The sequence below is a fragment of the Takifugu rubripes genome, chromosome 9 (assembly GCF_901000725.2).
Source record: "Takifugu rubripes chromosome 9, fTakRub1.2, whole genome shotgun sequence".
NCBI classification, from domain to species: domain Eukaryota; kingdom Metazoa; phylum Chordata; class Actinopteri; order Tetraodontiformes; family Tetraodontidae; genus Takifugu; species Takifugu rubripes.
In genome coordinates this window covers 12,231,355-12,248,620 of record NC_042293.1, presented here as the reverse complement: position 1 = coordinate 12,248,620, position 17,266 = coordinate 12,231,355, and the positions used below count along the sequence as shown (strand labels likewise).

At 47.9% G+C, this 17,266-nt stretch overlaps 1 protein-coding gene across 3 annotated transcripts in view; it reads left to right on the top strand.

Annotated features, from left to right (window-relative positions):
* tmem117 (transmembrane protein 117) overlaps positions 1–11,964 on the top strand; it is a 31,878-nt gene extending 19,914 nt beyond the window's left edge. For 2 of the 3 annotated variants that reach the window (XM_029841499.1, XM_029841500.1), the window contains exons 4-8: positions 4,050–4,149; positions 5,536–5,633; positions 6,831–6,990; positions 9,097–9,226; positions 10,223–11,964. In XM_029841499.1, coding sequence (XP_029697359.1) covers positions 4,050–4,149; positions 5,536–5,633; positions 6,831–6,990; positions 9,097–9,226; positions 10,223–10,896 — 1,162 coding nt within the window. In that variant the 3' untranslated portion in view covers positions 10,897–11,964. The remainder of the gene's footprint in view (positions 1–4,049; positions 4,150–5,535; positions 5,634–6,830; positions 6,991–9,096; positions 9,227–10,222) is intronic. The other variant, XM_003967631.3, reaches the window with a different exon arrangement.
* Positions 11,965–17,266: the final 5,302 nt, after the last annotated feature.

The following is a 17,266-nucleotide window of genomic DNA, read 5'->3' as shown; positions in this document are numbered from 1 at the left end:
TGGACGCGCACCGGGGCGGGGGGGCGGGGGGAGGGCAGGACAGCTGTCGTGCGGATCAGTGGCTGGAGGGGAGGGCTGCAGGCGGCGGATATCATGACACAAAGAAGGGAGGGACGGATGTGGCATTTGACTTCACTGATATCCTGAATGGGATTAGACCCCATCATGTGAGGGTATTTGTCTGTTTACCACCGACTATTGTGCCGCGCACCCGCTGGGCCCCCTCGCCTGTCTGTTTGCTCGTCTGGGGCTAAGCCGGGCTAAGACCAGGGACAAGTGGCTTTAAAGGCTGAACAAATAACATGTTACACTATGTCGACGCCTCCTGTTGCCTCTAATCAAACGCTATTTGCCCGCTGAGAATAAACCCAGAATATTGATGATAATGGCTCCTCTCAGCTGCTATGCATGTTTGTCCTGAAATTGGTAATAAGCGTGTTATTACACTGATGCCTGCCTGACATCAGCATGCATAATGCAGCGCCTCAGATGAATTATTTAATGATTAAATCCTCTAATTCCTCTACTCCTTTGATTAAGGTTTGGCTCCGCTCATTACTCTGAAAAAGTTCAGCAAGGTCGCTTCTGCCGCGTCTGTCTGTGGTTTGGAGTTGGAATCTGCGATCCACAAGCAGCAGCAGGTTATTCGGCAGGTTTCAGGTGTTTCCTGGCGTTTCGCTTCGGCGTTTCTTTCACTTTTCTTGGGGGAGAATTCCGGAATTCCGCTCCTCACTCCCTCCCCCCTGCAAACCCCTTCCAGAATCTTCCTTTTAAAGACGAATTTGCGCAACCTTGACACGTGTCCCTCTCCCAAACTGACCGTGCTCGGAGCTTCTTCCGCCTATCGTGCTCCCACACACGGACGTTCCGCTGGAAACTCAAACGAGTCATTAAAGGTTTGAGGTGGCGTGCAGCCTCTCGCTCTGAAGTCATTTTCTCCTCTCTCAGGATAAATTTGGGAGGGGGGGAACCCTGTGAGCTGTATGAAGCACCAAAGTCATTTCCTCTTTTATCCCACTGTGTTCGGGGGGGGGGGGGGGGGGGGGGGGGGGGGGGCAGTGGTAGCAGCTGCAGAGCTTCCTGTACTTGGCTGTCGCATAGCGGCAAGGTTGGAAAGAAAATGGGAATAGAAAACTAGTTCTAATCAACAAGTCATTAAAAGGAAGCGACTGAATTTTATTTTCACGTCAGGGGAATGGAAGTGGAATTAAATGCCACCCACACCAGGCTGCGTCAAGCATCTTTAAATTAAACTAGTGAAATAAAGCATCGCAGTGCATCAGAGGTAGCTCAGAAACAAACACACACCTCAGCTTGATCAGCTTTTACCTTCTGGGAATGATGAGTAGATGTTATTTTTTAAAAGATTGCATGTTAAAGTAAAGCAGAACGGGATTTGGATCCCTCTTTTTAAATGGAATATCTTGGAAGAAACAAGAATCTGATGTTCTCCTGAGCAGAATCCTGCCTGTTGATATTTGCCGCCACGCGGGGCATTCAAGGACTCGAGGCATTGTGTGGGATTCAGTGGCAAGCGGTGAATCGAAATAGAAGTTGTAGAAGTTGTGGAGTTGCCGTGGGAGACGGAATAATAATAGTGATGTCCGTGTCTATTGACAGCTTTATGCTCCCTGCTGAAGTGCTGCAGCAGCCGTCGTGTACTGTAAATGTGATGTGAGCTACTGTAGTGGGGGAGCCTGTCAAGGTTCCTACTCCAGAGTTCTGCCCTCACAAACGTCAATAAGTCCGATTGAAAAAGGTTTCTAGTAATTGGAAGAATCATTCATGGGATACTGCTTTATAAACTCAGTATTCAGTCCTCCTGCAGGCCTTGAATCTCTTTATTATTATCAGGATTCTGTGGTAAAAGTATCTTTCAGTCGTGTGCATCACAAAAGCCATAGAATCAATTAATTTTAATGTTTTTGCTTAAAAGAGGAATAAATATTGGTTGCTTTTGGATTCAGGGCAGCCTTTAGATCTCTTTTCCATTTATTACATCCAATCACTCCATAGTTTCTCCTTGTTAATGTCAAACGGAGGTAACATTCAGGCTCCTAAATCTATGAGTTTTCGCCCTCTGTAGCGCAAAATTGTAATTTCCTGCATGTGATGGAAAAAGTCTTTGAAAGGCATTGAAATGTCCTTGAATATGATGTCTGAACGAGTGTGGAAAACCTGATAATATTCCGCAGAGGGTCAGAGCTGGCTGAGCTGGCCACGCTGGCACCGACACAGCCACTGGCTCCGCGATTAAGCCACGGGAGCCATTTTGGGGCAGATTATTCACGGTGCCGCTAGCCCGATGTTCCACCACACTGAGCTCTCTCATTAGGTCATTCAGCTCTGAAGGCCGTTACATGTTCAGTCAACATAAAATTACTGAGTTCTGCCTCTGATCAGAGTCCCTAAACTCATCATAGGTGCTCTGTAGGGGGGGAGGGAAAAGGGTTAAAGTTTGGCCAATTAAAGATGAGAGAGGGGCGGGGTGAGCTTTTTTAGATTTAAAGCCTCGCATGTGGAGCCTGACAGCGTTTCCCAAAGTATTGATCGGAGACTCGCCGCAGCTAAAATGCTCCCAGAGGGGAATCACTTTGGTACCTGGAGGGGAGCCAAGCCGCCGAATGACTAACAGACTTAATTCACATATAAATCCCAATTCCAATCAAGGCTGCTTTATTTCCACTGTTGCGCGCGGCCATGCGTCACCTGGGGCTGCTGCATGTTTTTGTCAATAAAACCCTGTCAAACCTCTGAAACATGCACTTCACTGATGGCATATGATTTATAATCTCTCCTCCTGGGAGGGGGGAGGGGGGGTTCCAAACACTTGTCGTAAACAGATCGCTGAGAGCATCTGGCTTTGTTGGGTCAGCGGCCGGCCACATTTACTCGGTGCGTTCAGCTCCCTAAAAGCATTATTCTCCTTTCCAGACGTGGAGTCGTGCATAATGTGAAAAGGCCCGAGTAATTAACCTTAATTAAATCAAACTCCCATTAAAGCAGCGACATTAGCTCACAGCTTAAAAGGATTATCCACCACTACTTTTGAACAGACTGTTTGGACTTGTAGGACACGGAATCATTCACAGAGCGGGCGGCTCGCTCAATCCAAGACCAAGTGGAAATTAACGACTGACGGTAACCTTCGCTAATGAGCGCCATGGTTTCAGGCCAGATCCAGAAGCGGTCGCGCGGTGGGGGGGAAATAATAAAACAACATTTTTATCGGCGTTTCGCTGTCAGCCTGAAAATGACCACAGAAAACAAAGACAAATGGAACCATTGACTCCAAGCGTGACCTCGGCAGGTCGCAGCCGGAGCTCCATCCGCTCTCCAAGTGTGACCCGTGGGGGGGGTGAAGTGGAGCTGATGCTCTCCCACCTGCTCCTCTCAGCCTCTGAGACACTGACAGCCCCGAGATCAAACAGGCCTTCACACACAGGTCCAATATAGGAGGCGACTGACCCACTTTGCTCTCCGTGCTATTACCTGGAGAAAATAGCAGCGAGTGTGTGTCTGTGAGTGTGTGTGGGTGTCGGCTGGGTTCCAGGGCGACTTGAGTACAAGAGTTTTATTTTCCCTTGCTGTACAAAATACCGAGACCTCCTATGAGAGCACGCCAGTTGTTATCAGACCCTGCGTGCGGGATTTTCTCTCTGATAGCCTCTCGCCACGTCACCGTAGCCGCTGGGCCTCGTCGGGTTGCCGGCGTTGATTTGAAATCAGCGAAACACGGGACAAAATTTGCCAGACAAATGGATAATTTGGAGACCAGCGGGAGGCCAAATGAGAGCGCCGGCGCCACGGCAAAGCGCCGGCGCGGCCGTAATTTGTTTACGATAGCCGACGCGTTATGGAAGGTGGACCCACCGCTCATTGTTTTCACAGGCAGATTGATATTGATTTACTCTGACCACCTGCACAATGGCGCCGCACATCTGGGACCGCGGCCTCCTGCACCCCCTCAGCCGGCTCTTTTTGTGGTCCCAGTCTTTATTTCCTAAACACAAAATCCCCTCCTCTCTCTGGGTCTTCTCTGCTTGCAGGCCCCACATGGTGACGGACTACATGGGCATCAGGAACGAGAGCTTCATGAAGATGGCTGCCGTGGGAACGTGGATGGGAGACTTCGTCACTGCTTGGATGGTCAGGTTATTGACCGTTGCAGCGCGTTTAAACAGATGAAATCTTCATGTCAGTCATGCTGAGGAATGGGGAAAATATTTAAAGGAATTTCACTGCAGTGAACAAATAAGGGAGTCGGTTTTAAGAGCTGCGCCACCATTTGGATGTTTGACCTTGTTGTTCATCCTCTTTTGATCAAGAAAGATGGCGCAGAAAGGGTGCGTGACCACTGTTATGTTCCACAATCTCAAAAAAGTTACAATTAGCTAACAACATTAGCCACTTTTGCTGTAGGCGCTGCTCGGTGTCATTCCCAATTATTTATTTCTTTTCCGAACAATTTGGCTTAAAGCAGAGCTTTGGCAGAGTCACAGCTGGATTTGCTTGTTATTTTAAATGTATCCGATGTGGAGCTTAACAGTATAGAAGCTGCCTGAAAGGCACAACAAAAGCCTTGTTAGTTTTTACGCCGTTACGTCGCCCTGATTGTAAGGATAAAGCGCCGCATCGGCTACGCACATAATTTCTTTAATCCTTTGAGTGAGATGACGTTTTGAAGTTCAGAGGAAACAATGAAAGGCTGGGAGAGACCGGGAGCATGCCGGCACGCTGACACGCAGCCCAGACAAGATGACAAGCTCCCTCACCGCTCACATTAGTATGCTACAGTACATACTGCAGAGGAAGAGTGTGGGAGGAAGGAGCGATGGGAGGAGGAGGAGGAGGAGAGAGGTGAAGGGGAACTGTAGAGGTCTGCAGAGATGGGAAATCGAGAATGTGCGTGAGCGAGTGAGAAAAGAGAGGGAGGCAAAATGCTGATCGCCGAAATTAAAAGTTTTCCATTCGATTCATTCAAGCGGGCACGTTGGAGACGACCTCTACGCCTTTGCGCCGGATGGACAGGAAACACGGTTTCTCTAAAGCTCTCCCAGCCCGAGCTTCTGCAGCAAAGCGCCGTATCGACAGGGTGACCTTGCTCCCCCGGCCGATCCGCACGGAGGGAAAAAAAATGCAGATTTTATTAGTCAGATGATAAAATGCTCCGTGCTTCCGTGCAGAACTGTGTTTAAATTATATCATCAGTGCGAAGCTAAAGGTTTATTGCGCCCGTATGTCAAACCTTCATCTGCAGCCACAACAGCAGATTTGGAGCGGTCCCACTTCTGGCCGCTGACGTCGGTCCAACAGGGCCGACCCACAGTTTGCGGTCCAACCCAATCTCACAGATGGATCGTCAGATAGAGGGATCAGTTTTGTTTACAGTCTGTTTGGAAACACAAATAAAACTCGGACAAATGCAGCTCCGACCCACATACAGCGGCCACGGAGAGAACGAGGTCAGAACGCTGGGGAAAACCAGGATGGGTGACGGAGAACCTTCCTGAGCGACGTGTTCCCTTCCCGCAGGTGACCGACATGATGCTGCAGGACCAGAACTATCCCGACTGGGGCGTCGCTGCCAGGAGGTTCTGGAAGCGAGGCAACAACAGGATTGTCCTCTTCTGGTATGTTCTGTCTGGGCCATTGACCTGTGTGTTACGGGTGTGGAGGCGTGGGGGGGGGGGGGGGGGGGGGGACGCGCACGCTTACGCGCCATCTCTGCCTCTTATTACAGACGGTCAATATCTGTGTTAATCTCCCTTCAATCAGCGTCGGCTCCTTTAATTAGAGGAAATCGATGGACACGGCAAGGTCGCGGGGGGGCAAAGCGCGGCCCTGCCGCCGACTCCCCGCAGCACAAGCTTTGACCCTCCGATATCTGCTAAACAAACACCCCCAACGTCCGTCCACACCAGCAGCTCCGGCGCCTCCCTCCTCCAGATGTTCCTCGGCGGCGGTCAGAAAAGGAGGAACGTGTCTGACACCGGCGTGGAGGTCGACACATGGGTGTCTGTAACGTCTCAGAGAGCCCCCCCCCCCCGAGAATCGATCCGGCCGTGATTAAAATGCAGGCAGACGAGTCGTCCTGTGGGTTTTTTACCGCAGCCCTCCCATTTATCGATGTGACGAGCCGCCGTTAGAAATTCAGAGCTTTGAATGTGATGGATAAACGCCGGACGAGCTCCAAAAGCTAAAATCCCTCCAGTGTCCCCCCCCCCACCGCTGAAGCCGGAGCCTGTCTGCAGGAAGACGTGTGCACAAACGGGGGGGCAGCAACGACGGGTGACATTGAGAAAGGAAAAGGTTCCCTTCAGACAGTAGAGACATTCCATTAGTGCAGATTTGTGTCGTGGGCAGAGACCACCTGACAGCGTGGAGGTAAAGGGAATACTTCCATTTTGCTCGTATGTAGATTCCCGCTAATGTCGGAGTGGTCTCGGCGCTCACATTCGTCTTCCCGGACGCTTTAGCCGCTATTATTCAAACTGGGGTAAAAAATGTTGTTCGGTACTTTGGCGAGTCCTTGACAAGAGAAACCGGACTGTGTTTGATTTATCTTTTCTTCCAGCTGAGGCGAGCGGAGGCGTTTGTCTTTGGATTTAATATTAACTTTGAACTGTGCCCGGTTTGAGATGTTGAAACCACATTTTTGGTTTCAAGGTTCGGTGTGCTTTAATGTCTGTCTCCTAAGCTGATTTTCTCTATTTTTATCCCCCTTCCTTCATTGATTAATTCTTCTTTTTCATCCCTCATTATTCCGACTCGTCCTATCCCCTCCTGACCTCCCGCGTCCTTCCTGTCCTCCTCTTGTCTCCGTGCAGGACGGTGCTCATCTCTCTGACGTCGGTGGTGGTTTTGGTCATCAGCACCGACTGGATCAGCTGGGACCACCTGAACCGGGGCTTCCTGCCCAGCGACGAGGTCTCTCGGGCCTTTCTGGCCTCCTTCATCCTGGTCTTCGACCTCCTCATTGTCATGCAGGTGGGCCCTTCGCTTCCTCGCCTCCCATGTGGCCAATTAGAATAAAGAAAAGGAGCTGGGACATCTCTTGGCTTCCTCGTGTGCCCATCTTGCCAACTCGCCTCCCTCCATATTCATTAATGCAACACAGAGCAGCCAGAGAGTGTTTGATCGCTCTCAGCTGGCATGGACACAAAAACACGTGCACACACACCCCCACACACACACATATGTATGTATATATATATATAGAGAGAGAGAGACACACACACACACAAAAACTGTTGTTTACTCCTTTATATCTCCACTCTCTCAGCCGTGAACTCACCCCTCTTCCCCCTCCTCCCCCATGAGAGGATAGTTTAGTTTCTTTAACGATGACTCACAAGATTGGAGGTTTTTTTTGGGTGTTCTTCACCCACCCGACGTCCTTCCTCCCGCAGGAGCGTGTACATCAATAAAGGCCGTGTCAGTGGCTCATAAATATGCAAATGAGTTTGTCTGGGATAGAAATCCAAAAGGGGGCATGGAGGAAAGTTATTTTCTTTACTGACCAACCACGATTTGATTGCGCGGTAAATTCTTCAGATGTTGCTAAATGTCCACCCAGGCCTGGTGTGCGGGTGTTTGAGCACTAATGTAAGGCTACTATAGAATTAATTAGTTAAATGGAAAGGCTAGTATGTTCCTATGTTAATGGGCTGGAGCTGGAACTGAAGAAGTGGTCACTGGTCTTATTATTGCACCATTTCATTATTGTAAGAGGGACTTTTGGCTCCTCTGGGTAGTAATTACACGTTTAGCTTTTTGCCTTTTCATTTGCTGAAATATTGCCATGATGCAGGTAGAGAGAATCAGCTCTGCGGCTCAGCCTCTCCTTTAACAGGTATTTGCATTTCTCTTTTCCCAAACGTGAGGCGCTTATCACAGCTAACGCGATTAGTGCAATTAATAAGGAGCCGAATTAGCCGGAGCGGTTTTGCACGAGCGAAACGCCGGCAGACGTTGTTGCATTCCAGCAGTCAATAAAGGTTCATGAGCCAGTGGCCTGCCGGGCTGGGTTCACCTGCAGCCCAGCGTGCCGTTGTTAATCACTCACCTCCATGAGAAATGATGGCCGGTGTTGTTCTCAAGCAGATTAATGCTGCAGTTAATGACCCGACTGGATTTGCCTTCAAGCGGGGTTTTACTCTCCTTAACGTGCATAATTATGCTGTTTTTTTCTTCTCTTCTTTGCCCTGATTATACACAGATGCATTCACACCACTATGAAGTCATAGAAACTGGTTATTTTGGTGAGGAGGAGGTCGCGCTGTTGAAATGCCACGGCTGTTAGCGCCATAGCGGGAGACACCAGGAAGCAGGAGCTTAGGGCTTAATTAACATCCAGGGGACCATCAGCGAGCAGTTATTCTCTTTGTATTGACGCTGGAGTCTCTGATTCACATGAGAATATCGCAAATGCTGAGATTTGCTAATGTGGGGGGGCTCTGTTAATCATAGGAACCAGTGGGAAATGCAGAAATGCTATTAAATGTGCCGTTGTATGTGTCAAATGAATATTTAAGTTGTAATTAAGCCAAATGTTTTCCTATTTCCATTAATCATCCCGCTGGCAGCTTCATATTGTCGACAGGCATGTTGGAAGAACGGCATAAACACACCAAATTTTGAGCATTAGAGGGTTGTTTATGATTTTTACATTAGATGGAGGCATTCATCTTCTTCCCCTGTTGGTACAAGCAGCATTTGGCTGTTGTTGCCCCCCGAAAGCCGCAAACCACGAGCTGCATCGGAGCAGCAACAGCCGTGTGACACGGCCGGCTCCTAAATGTCAGTTTGGGATGTCGGCTGATGTGTTTTGACATGTGGAAGTCCCATTGCGGATCGGTACACTCCGCAAGGCTGTAAACACGACACAGCCCACAGTTTAGAGCAGCCTCCATCGTGTTTGACCTCACGCCAGAGTTCGCCGCGACTCCGCCGAGACTTTAGCTAATATGAGAAAGTGCAGCCGTGTCTTTAATATCCAGTAAACCACGATGTGCGGCTGACAGTCCAAACAGCTGTGTTGTTAATAAACTGTGTTTTATAAAGTTTAATAACCTGAACCGTGTGTGTTCCCAGGACTGGGAGTTCCCTCATTTCATGGGCGACTTGGAACTGAACCTACCGGGAATGTCAACCACCCACGTGAAGGTCAAGCTTCCTCTCTGCAAAAGCATCTTTAAAGAGGAGTATCACATCCATATCACAGGTGCGAGCGCATCGCCACGGAAAACCAAACGCGCTGGCCCATTTCTGGGCTGCAGACGGCAATCGCGCGCTCCAGCATTCCCATTTTACTCCCTGTGAGAGACACTTTTGTGGTTAAACCTCAGCCGACATTCATAATACATGCGCTGCTGACGCGGCGCAGGTGGCACCCTGAGGTGCAGACCGGATCTCTCATTACATGTCACATCGCTGCAACTTACCGTTCTTGGTGGGCAACTATATAAAGTCTCCTCCCGTCGTCTTCCATTTTGTTCCGCTGTGTGCACCCGGCGACTCGCACCTATAAAGGGAAGGCAAACCAGCGTTCCTGCGCTAAATGTTAAGCTGCTCGACTCGCAAAAGGTTGTTAACCCTAATGCATTGCATATCCATTAAGCATTATGGAAGTGCCTGAAGTGCTACGTGATTGGTTTAACTAAAAGCTTATTAACGGCGTTTCTCTGCGAGAGGACGGGAAGAGGTGTCGGGAACACCAGGGGAGACATCTGTCTGCCATCAGTCAACCCGCGGAGATGGCTGGTAATGCGGTGATCTCATTAGATGATGCTTAAAGGAGTCGCACCTGCAAATGGATCAACGCGTCTCAATCCAGGAGGTACTTTACATGCAGGGGAATACCGATCCCTGATGAGTGAACATTCGAGTCAATCTGTCTGTCTGACTCTGCCCTCAGAATCTCTGTTGTCGGACCAGCGTTTCCCATCTAATTACAGCTGCGAGCGGTGTTGAAAGAGCCCCCCTCCCCGCCCCCTTCCCCCACAAAAGAGTGTGAAATGAAGTTATGGCCTCCTTTTCATGCTCAAATGCAAATATTTGACCCCTAATAGGAGAAATAGGTCTGTTTAGGTTCATCTTTGTAGGTTTGATGTAAAAGCTTGGAGACAGGTTGTGGGCGTGGCCAAATCACCCTTGAAACATGCTGTTAAAGTGGGACAAATCCATCCTCAGCCGATCGGTCATGTTTGTGTTGTTGCAGGTAAGTGGTTCAACTACGGCATCATCTTCCTCGTGCTGATTTTGGACCTCAACATGTGGAAGAACCAGATCTTCTACAGGCCCTACGAGTACGGCCAGTACGTGGGGCCCGGAGACAAGATCTACACGGTAGAGGAGCCCGAAACCCTGGTCAACTTCAACCACAGCACGCTCACCTACGACTGGCGGTCCACCAACATCGACCCCAACACCAACCGGAGCTACGTGGAGCAGGACATGTTCCTCCACAGCCGCTACACCGGGTCGAGCCTGGACGTCAAGTGCCTCGCCTTCATCCCGAGTCTGGCGGCGTTCGTCCTCTTCGGGTTCTTCATCTGGCTCTTCGGCCGGTTTCAGGACAGCGAGACGTTCGTGGAAAACCAGGACAAGACCTACGAGAGGATCAAGAGGAAATCGCCTTCGGAGTACAGCAAGGAGATGGGCGTGACCCCCGAGGAGGCGCACGTGAGCATGAGCGACAGCCTCAAACGATCGGGAATGCCCGCTTTGCTGTCGGTGGACGGGCCGCATTTCAGAGCGACGCCTTCGGAGAGCTCCGCCGTTTCCGCGGAAACCCAAGAGACACAGCCGAGCAGCACGAGTGGCGGCGGCGAGGACGACCAGGCGGACGCCCCGGACATCAAACCCTGCGACCGTGACAACGGGGACCCCTAAAAGACTCAGATGAGGAAGGAAAACTTCAGGAATAAAGACAAAGATCAGTCGCTGCTTTACCTACTGGACCTTTCTGGTCAGTTTGAATCTATTTTTGTACGAAAAATCTTTGCATTGAATGAGAATTTGGTCACAGTCGGCGGTTTAGTGCCTCCGTCAGAGGAGCGTTTCTGCAGCCGTGAGACTGGCGGTGCTCTTTATTATATCTTTACAGCTGCACTAGTGCCTTCATACAGATTATTAAACTTTATGCTATAGCCAACAAGATGTCCTGATGTCACATAATTAACTTTAATGTCATACGGACAGTCTTTACCTCACTCCATCCTCACAGTAATCATCAGTTTAATCTTGTCACCTCTCTTTTAATCACGAAGGCATCGTTCAATCCGAAACGACCAGCGTTTTTAACATCGGTGTTCTGTTACCGACCATTTAGAGATAATGGAGAAAACAAACGCCGATCAGCAGAGTTTAAACAGAAGCCCGTCGAGCGTGCTCGCATGAGGCTGCTGCATCCGGACTGAATACCAACAGGGGCAGGAAGGTGGGTTTGCCCTTGGCGTAAACACTGAGGGGCAACACTAAAGCTCCGGGCTTCATGTGTAGATAAAGGTTCCGCAGCTCTGGGGAAGAAGGAAATTATTTATTTTTCCAACCTTAGAATAAATGTTCTAATAAATATATGTATATCTTCAAAGCTGCCTGGAACGTGAGGCATTTATCTAACAGCTTTGGTAAATATCGCTGCCTTACATTTCTGTCTGCGGCCGTGTCTTTTTAACCTTTTTCACAAGTTGCTACTAACCTGATCCTGGTCAGCGCGGCTTCAGAGTGGGATATCAGCAGTAAACCAAATCATTCTGGAAAATATGTGTATATTTGGGTGTGTTTCTGTCTGTGAGTCTTTGAAATGTAGCCTTTATTAAAGCACTGCAATTATTCCACATTTTCAAATCAACTAAATGTTTTTTTAATTGATGTAACTCACTTCACTCTTTAAAGGATAATCATGCAAATATCTACAAGTTAAGGAGGATTCTAAGACTTTTGCCTTAAAAATGCTATTAACACATTTGTCTCCAACATATAAATTAGCTAAATTACTAGCATACAGAGTTGTGATTGGTCAGCAGCCTGAGCCAATAAGAGCACTGATTGGCTCAGGCTGCTGACCAATCAGAGCGCTCGTTGGTGCCCTGAAGGGATGATGTAAAATCTGATTATGCCACAAGTGTAAAGTGCCAAGTCAGGAGAAAGGGAATCTTATTCCACACGTCCAATAAACGGAGACCGCCATCTCTCATTTGCAGAGACCCAGACGTTCCCACGCGAGGATCCCGTCACTGCAGCCGGTTGCGTTGATCCCGGCTCGCCAACGTGCCGATCCTCTCTGGAGGTCATATGTTAAATGTCCCGGGCACGTGTTAATGCTGAATTATTCATGCTACTCAGAGCGCCGCCACAGAGCTGACCTCCACAGAGCAGAGCGCCTTAAAAAACTGAAATTTAGCCTTTAAAATGTCTGGAATTAAATAAGGGGAGGATTTCAATACAGAGGGTGTAAAGTGTGTGTTGCTTCTGGTTATTTTAGGTTTGTGCTTCTACATGTTTGAAAGTTATTGTTTCTGCTGCAGTTCGGGATTCCGTAGGGAAGTGCATCGTTTAAAAATCAGGGTTTGGGGAAAGTCTGAGGATAAAGGCAAAGCTTATGGAATCCTGGCTGAACGTTCTGAAGAAAACACTTTTGATTTTTAAAAAGCGCCTTTGTGGAATTGGTGAAGGAAATGTTCCTTAAAAACACCTCCAAGGAAAATACTCAAAATTCCATCTATTTTTCCAAGTGTCTCTCCTGTGTGTCTCCCATTTTTCCAGGTTAAAAGTCTTCTTTACATTAATTGAACGTCAATAAATGAACCACCTTTTCTCATATTCCTCATTTCATCAAATGTCACATAAACATTTATTCTTGAATTGATGTTTACAATTTCTATACCCTAATGCAAATCAGTTGCTAAGTAACAGCGCAGGTCCGGAAGGCTACCGACCCAATTAGAAGAAGTGATATGAGAAATAATGATGCTATCTTCACAAGGACACTTGAGGTTGTGCAGCCAGCCCTGCAGCGCTGATCTGGGATCAGTACGAGCCCGTCTGCAGGCGGATTTATGCCACCGGAGGAAGCCCTTGAATTTTTCATGTGGATATTGTCCTGCATATCTTGTTTGCAGCGTTGAGGTATTCTGTAGATCGGACTTAAAACATGCAGGGAAGGAAAAATGACCCAACATACGCAGAAGCATTTAAAGGAAGCTGCCCCGGAAACCTCCAGAAGGGCAAGTAAGACACATGATTAATAAAGGAGGGAGGACAGGCCGCCTCAGTTTCAAATATATAACTTAAAAGTTATACTAATACTAAATCACAGTCCATTTATTCATGTATAATTCAAAACGCTAGATGATCCTTGAGGGGCCACTTAAGGAAGCGCTGCCATTTAGGAAAAATTAGCCTTCAGTGGAATAATAAATAATCACAAAGCGACGTCATGCTTTTCAACTGCTAAGCAAGATCCATAAATGGTAACCACGATGATGAGACGGCCGTTAATGCGAGCAGATTTGCATAATGACACCAGTTATAGCTCAAACGCAATTATGCTCCCACTTTCAGCTCCGGAACAGAAGTTTTTCTTTATTTGTTAAAGTGCAGCGTGTAGGTGAGCATGATGTGTTTGGCACTATGGAGCGCATTATCATCACCAGTCTCAGTAATAATCTCATCATCGGACCTGTGAGAGTGTCGTGATCAGAACTACAAACCGGCAACGTGGAAACGTTTAAGCTTTTATGCGAAATTAGACTGAATTAGTTAAAAATATATATCACCACTTCCTTATATTCTGGCCTTTCTAATATGCTCACCATTCCTTTCTGAAATGCATTAAGGTGTTGTTTTTTTTAATGTATGGCTGAGTACATTTGTAGAAGGGATTATTCAAGATTGGAATTTGATTTATGGGTGTCTGCTGAGGCGAACGCTGTGGAAGACTCCATGCAGCTGCAGCTAAAAAGGCTAACCTGAGAGCATGATAGCGCAGGTTTAATCTCTGCGGCAGTCCATCATCAGCAGCCGAGCGTCCTCCAAAGGGTGATTGCATCTCCAGTACTGAGCGCACTCCCCCTAATAAGAGCATCAGGGAGGTGCTTGGAGTAGTTAAAATGAGAAAAAGATCAGTACAAACGCCTTTGGTTGCTCTGCTGCTCGTTCGTCTGCTGGCTGTTTGACTAACCCTCTTCCAAATCTGCAATTGGTCTGAAAAATGAGGTATTGATTTTTCTGGACGGCGCAGTAATTGAAAAACACACCAGAACCTGAGTGTCAAACCCGTGTGGTGGTCAGATCGCCAGGTTGTGTTGCCGCGGCATCGACCGCTTCCTCGGCGCACCGGATGGACCCAATTCACCGGTTCTACTTGTTCTTAGCGTTTTATTTGTTTTTCCACCCATCCAGCAGGGGATTAGCGGGCTATTTCCTATTGTAATTATTCACGCCTTAAATGCAAAAATCCCAAAATTGAACTGGGATTATACCCAGAATTGATTCAAACAGAAGAATTAGACCCTCAGAGGGGAATCAGCTGGAATCATCCCTGTCTTTGAGCTATCCTCCAATTAGATCAGTGCATCATGTCCTGGCACGGCCCATCACTCTGGGCTGACAGCCCCGAGACTCTGGGACACATTTATCAGCCAGCCTCACCTCGGTCCTTCCACCGAGCCTGGGATGGTTCCTGTCCACCAGGGAAACACCATTTATCAACCAGCTTTTTTCCTTTTTTTTCCCCTGCTGGTTTCTGATCCCTCACAGACGTACATGTGGCTCAGATAAAGTCAACACACCTCACAATTCAGGATGCGGGGGGGGGGGGGGGGGGGGGGGGGGGGGGGGGGTTGTGGATGATGATGTCTTCCTCCTTTGTAAAGGGGGGAAGGGAGGGTCTATTTTGTGCAATTGTAAGTACGAATGAAGAGCTGAACTGTGAAAATATCGGCGTGGAATTCTGTTATTCTGTTTAATTTAACTGGACTGATGCTGAACAGACGTGTCACAAGCTTCTCCGACTGGAGGAAAGGAAGATAACTAGCCCGCATCGTTTTTCTTTCTTTCACAAAAGCTTCTGCTTGACCTTGAAATCGTGAAAAGTGTTCTTAAGTTATATTCACAGAGCGCCAGACTCTTCCATAGTGCACGAAACCAAACAATAACGCAACCCAAGGTCCTCCCGCTCTTCAAATCTTTAAAGAACGGTTTCAAAAGGGTGATGACGAACAACAACCATGTTGTGTTCGTGTGGAAGTGAAAAACAGATCTGATCTATAGGCTCCAGGCCTGTCAAGCATTCGTGTTTGTTGATTCAGGGCCCGTTCTCCTCTGGCGTTGCCTGATGTTTGCTGTGTTTGTTCGTATTGTCAGTCCTGCACGATTCTGTAAACCACTGCAAATAAGATCTAAATCTACAGAGCGGCAATGGGATATAAATATCCCACGAACAAATGCTTTGAACGTGTCCGCGGATTTTTTTTATTCCTCGCTTTGTGCGAAGGGTAATTGCCAAGACTAAACACATAAATGAGGCCATTAAACTGCTAAATCTGAGAGGAACAGGAAGCACATAATGTTTTTGCCTCTCACCTCCATCCCCGTGGCAGTCAGCAGTGAATATGGGACAGGCAGTGAAGAGGACACCCTGTGGGTCCTGGCATCTGTTGCAGGGGGCTCAGCAATGCCATGGAAAACTGAACATTTAGCAGCCAGCTGGACGGGCAGTCTGCCGGGTTGCCCAGGTGCCCGCTGGCCTCGCGCCACCACAGCTCGGAGCCCCCAGACCAGCACAGGCCAGATGGCGCCCTCGCCAACCCGAGACAGGCCGATGAGACCTGACCGGCGCCACCTCGTTCAAATCGGAGGGGGGGTTGTTTTGGCTTTCTCACCTAAGCTGGAAAGTTTTAATTGTGTGTGTTTACAGGGGGGGAGTATTTATTGGAATACAAATGGGCCTGATTATGTTGCGTGTTTGTTAAAGCAAGCAGCGGCTGGGCACGAATCAAGAATCAGGCGAGAGAGACGCTTCTCCACGGGGAAATAACGCCGTCTCCATGCTCGACTCATTTGTCCGTCGCTGCCAGCTGATAGATAATTATATTAGAAGCTTTAAGTGCTCTTCTGTGATACAAGCTGTCTCCATTGGGACAGAACAAAGTGGGCAGGAGGGCTGCGACCACAACAGATGCGTCTCCGGGTCCACCGAGGTTCAAGCGGACGCACACAAAAGGCGCAACAATTTAATCCAGATCACGCAGCGGGGTCACCGGGGTCATGAGGTGCATGGCTTCTCCCAGTTAATGCTGTATTCAGGGACAGTGTAGGACAAAGTATTGTCCAGAACTGAAAACATGGGAGTGGAAATCCCACTAAAATCATGCATTGAGACTGGAATGGGGAACAGAGAGGGTTCTTAGGTATATTAAATGGAAACAACAGACTGGCATTACTTGATAACTGTCACACCCTGCCCTCCAGCGCAGGCGGTTACACCTAAATATTGTATTGTGCAAGAGCAGGTGTTTTAATGCCCAAAATGCATTCACAGAATAAATACTAAACCAAAAATAACTAACCATCAAAAACAAGAAAAATGGAGTCACAAAACACTTCATCACACCTACACCGTACCAGAGCCCAACGCTGACTCGCTGGGCACCAGCTGACGCCCTTCTTTTAAAGGCCAGGCCCCTCCCACCGGACCATACCAACCTTAATTGAATGTTAAACCAAACTGCTTATTTCCATGACTAAACACAGTTATGGTTACTCTGCTATATACAGTTAGAGACGTGACATTAGCCAAACATTTACCACACAAAGTGCCCATTTACACCAACCCACAGTTGGTGACACAGCAAAATGGACCTCGAATGTCCCACTTTCAGACAGGCACTATAAATGGCAGCCTGATGCTGCCCTCAGGTCCTTTCTTACTGATTAGAACCAGGAAGGAAGTGCTGTTGTAAGAAGCAGAATCAATCACAGACAAACATTTTAAAAACTCACGAGTCTGCAAAATTTAAACAAAAAATTATCCGATCTAAATCTTAAGCTTACTTTAACCTTATTTCTGTCATACCAAATAGTGAAAAACAGCAAATGAAGTGAACCACAAGAGCAACTCATAAACCAGCCAAAGACAGCAGTTTCATGTAAATGGAAATACTTTATTTCACTATTACACAATAACAAGCCCAGAAATAAAACATAGAAAAAGAGAAACAAACTGCTACAAAGCACCACCTAAATATAGACGCTAATC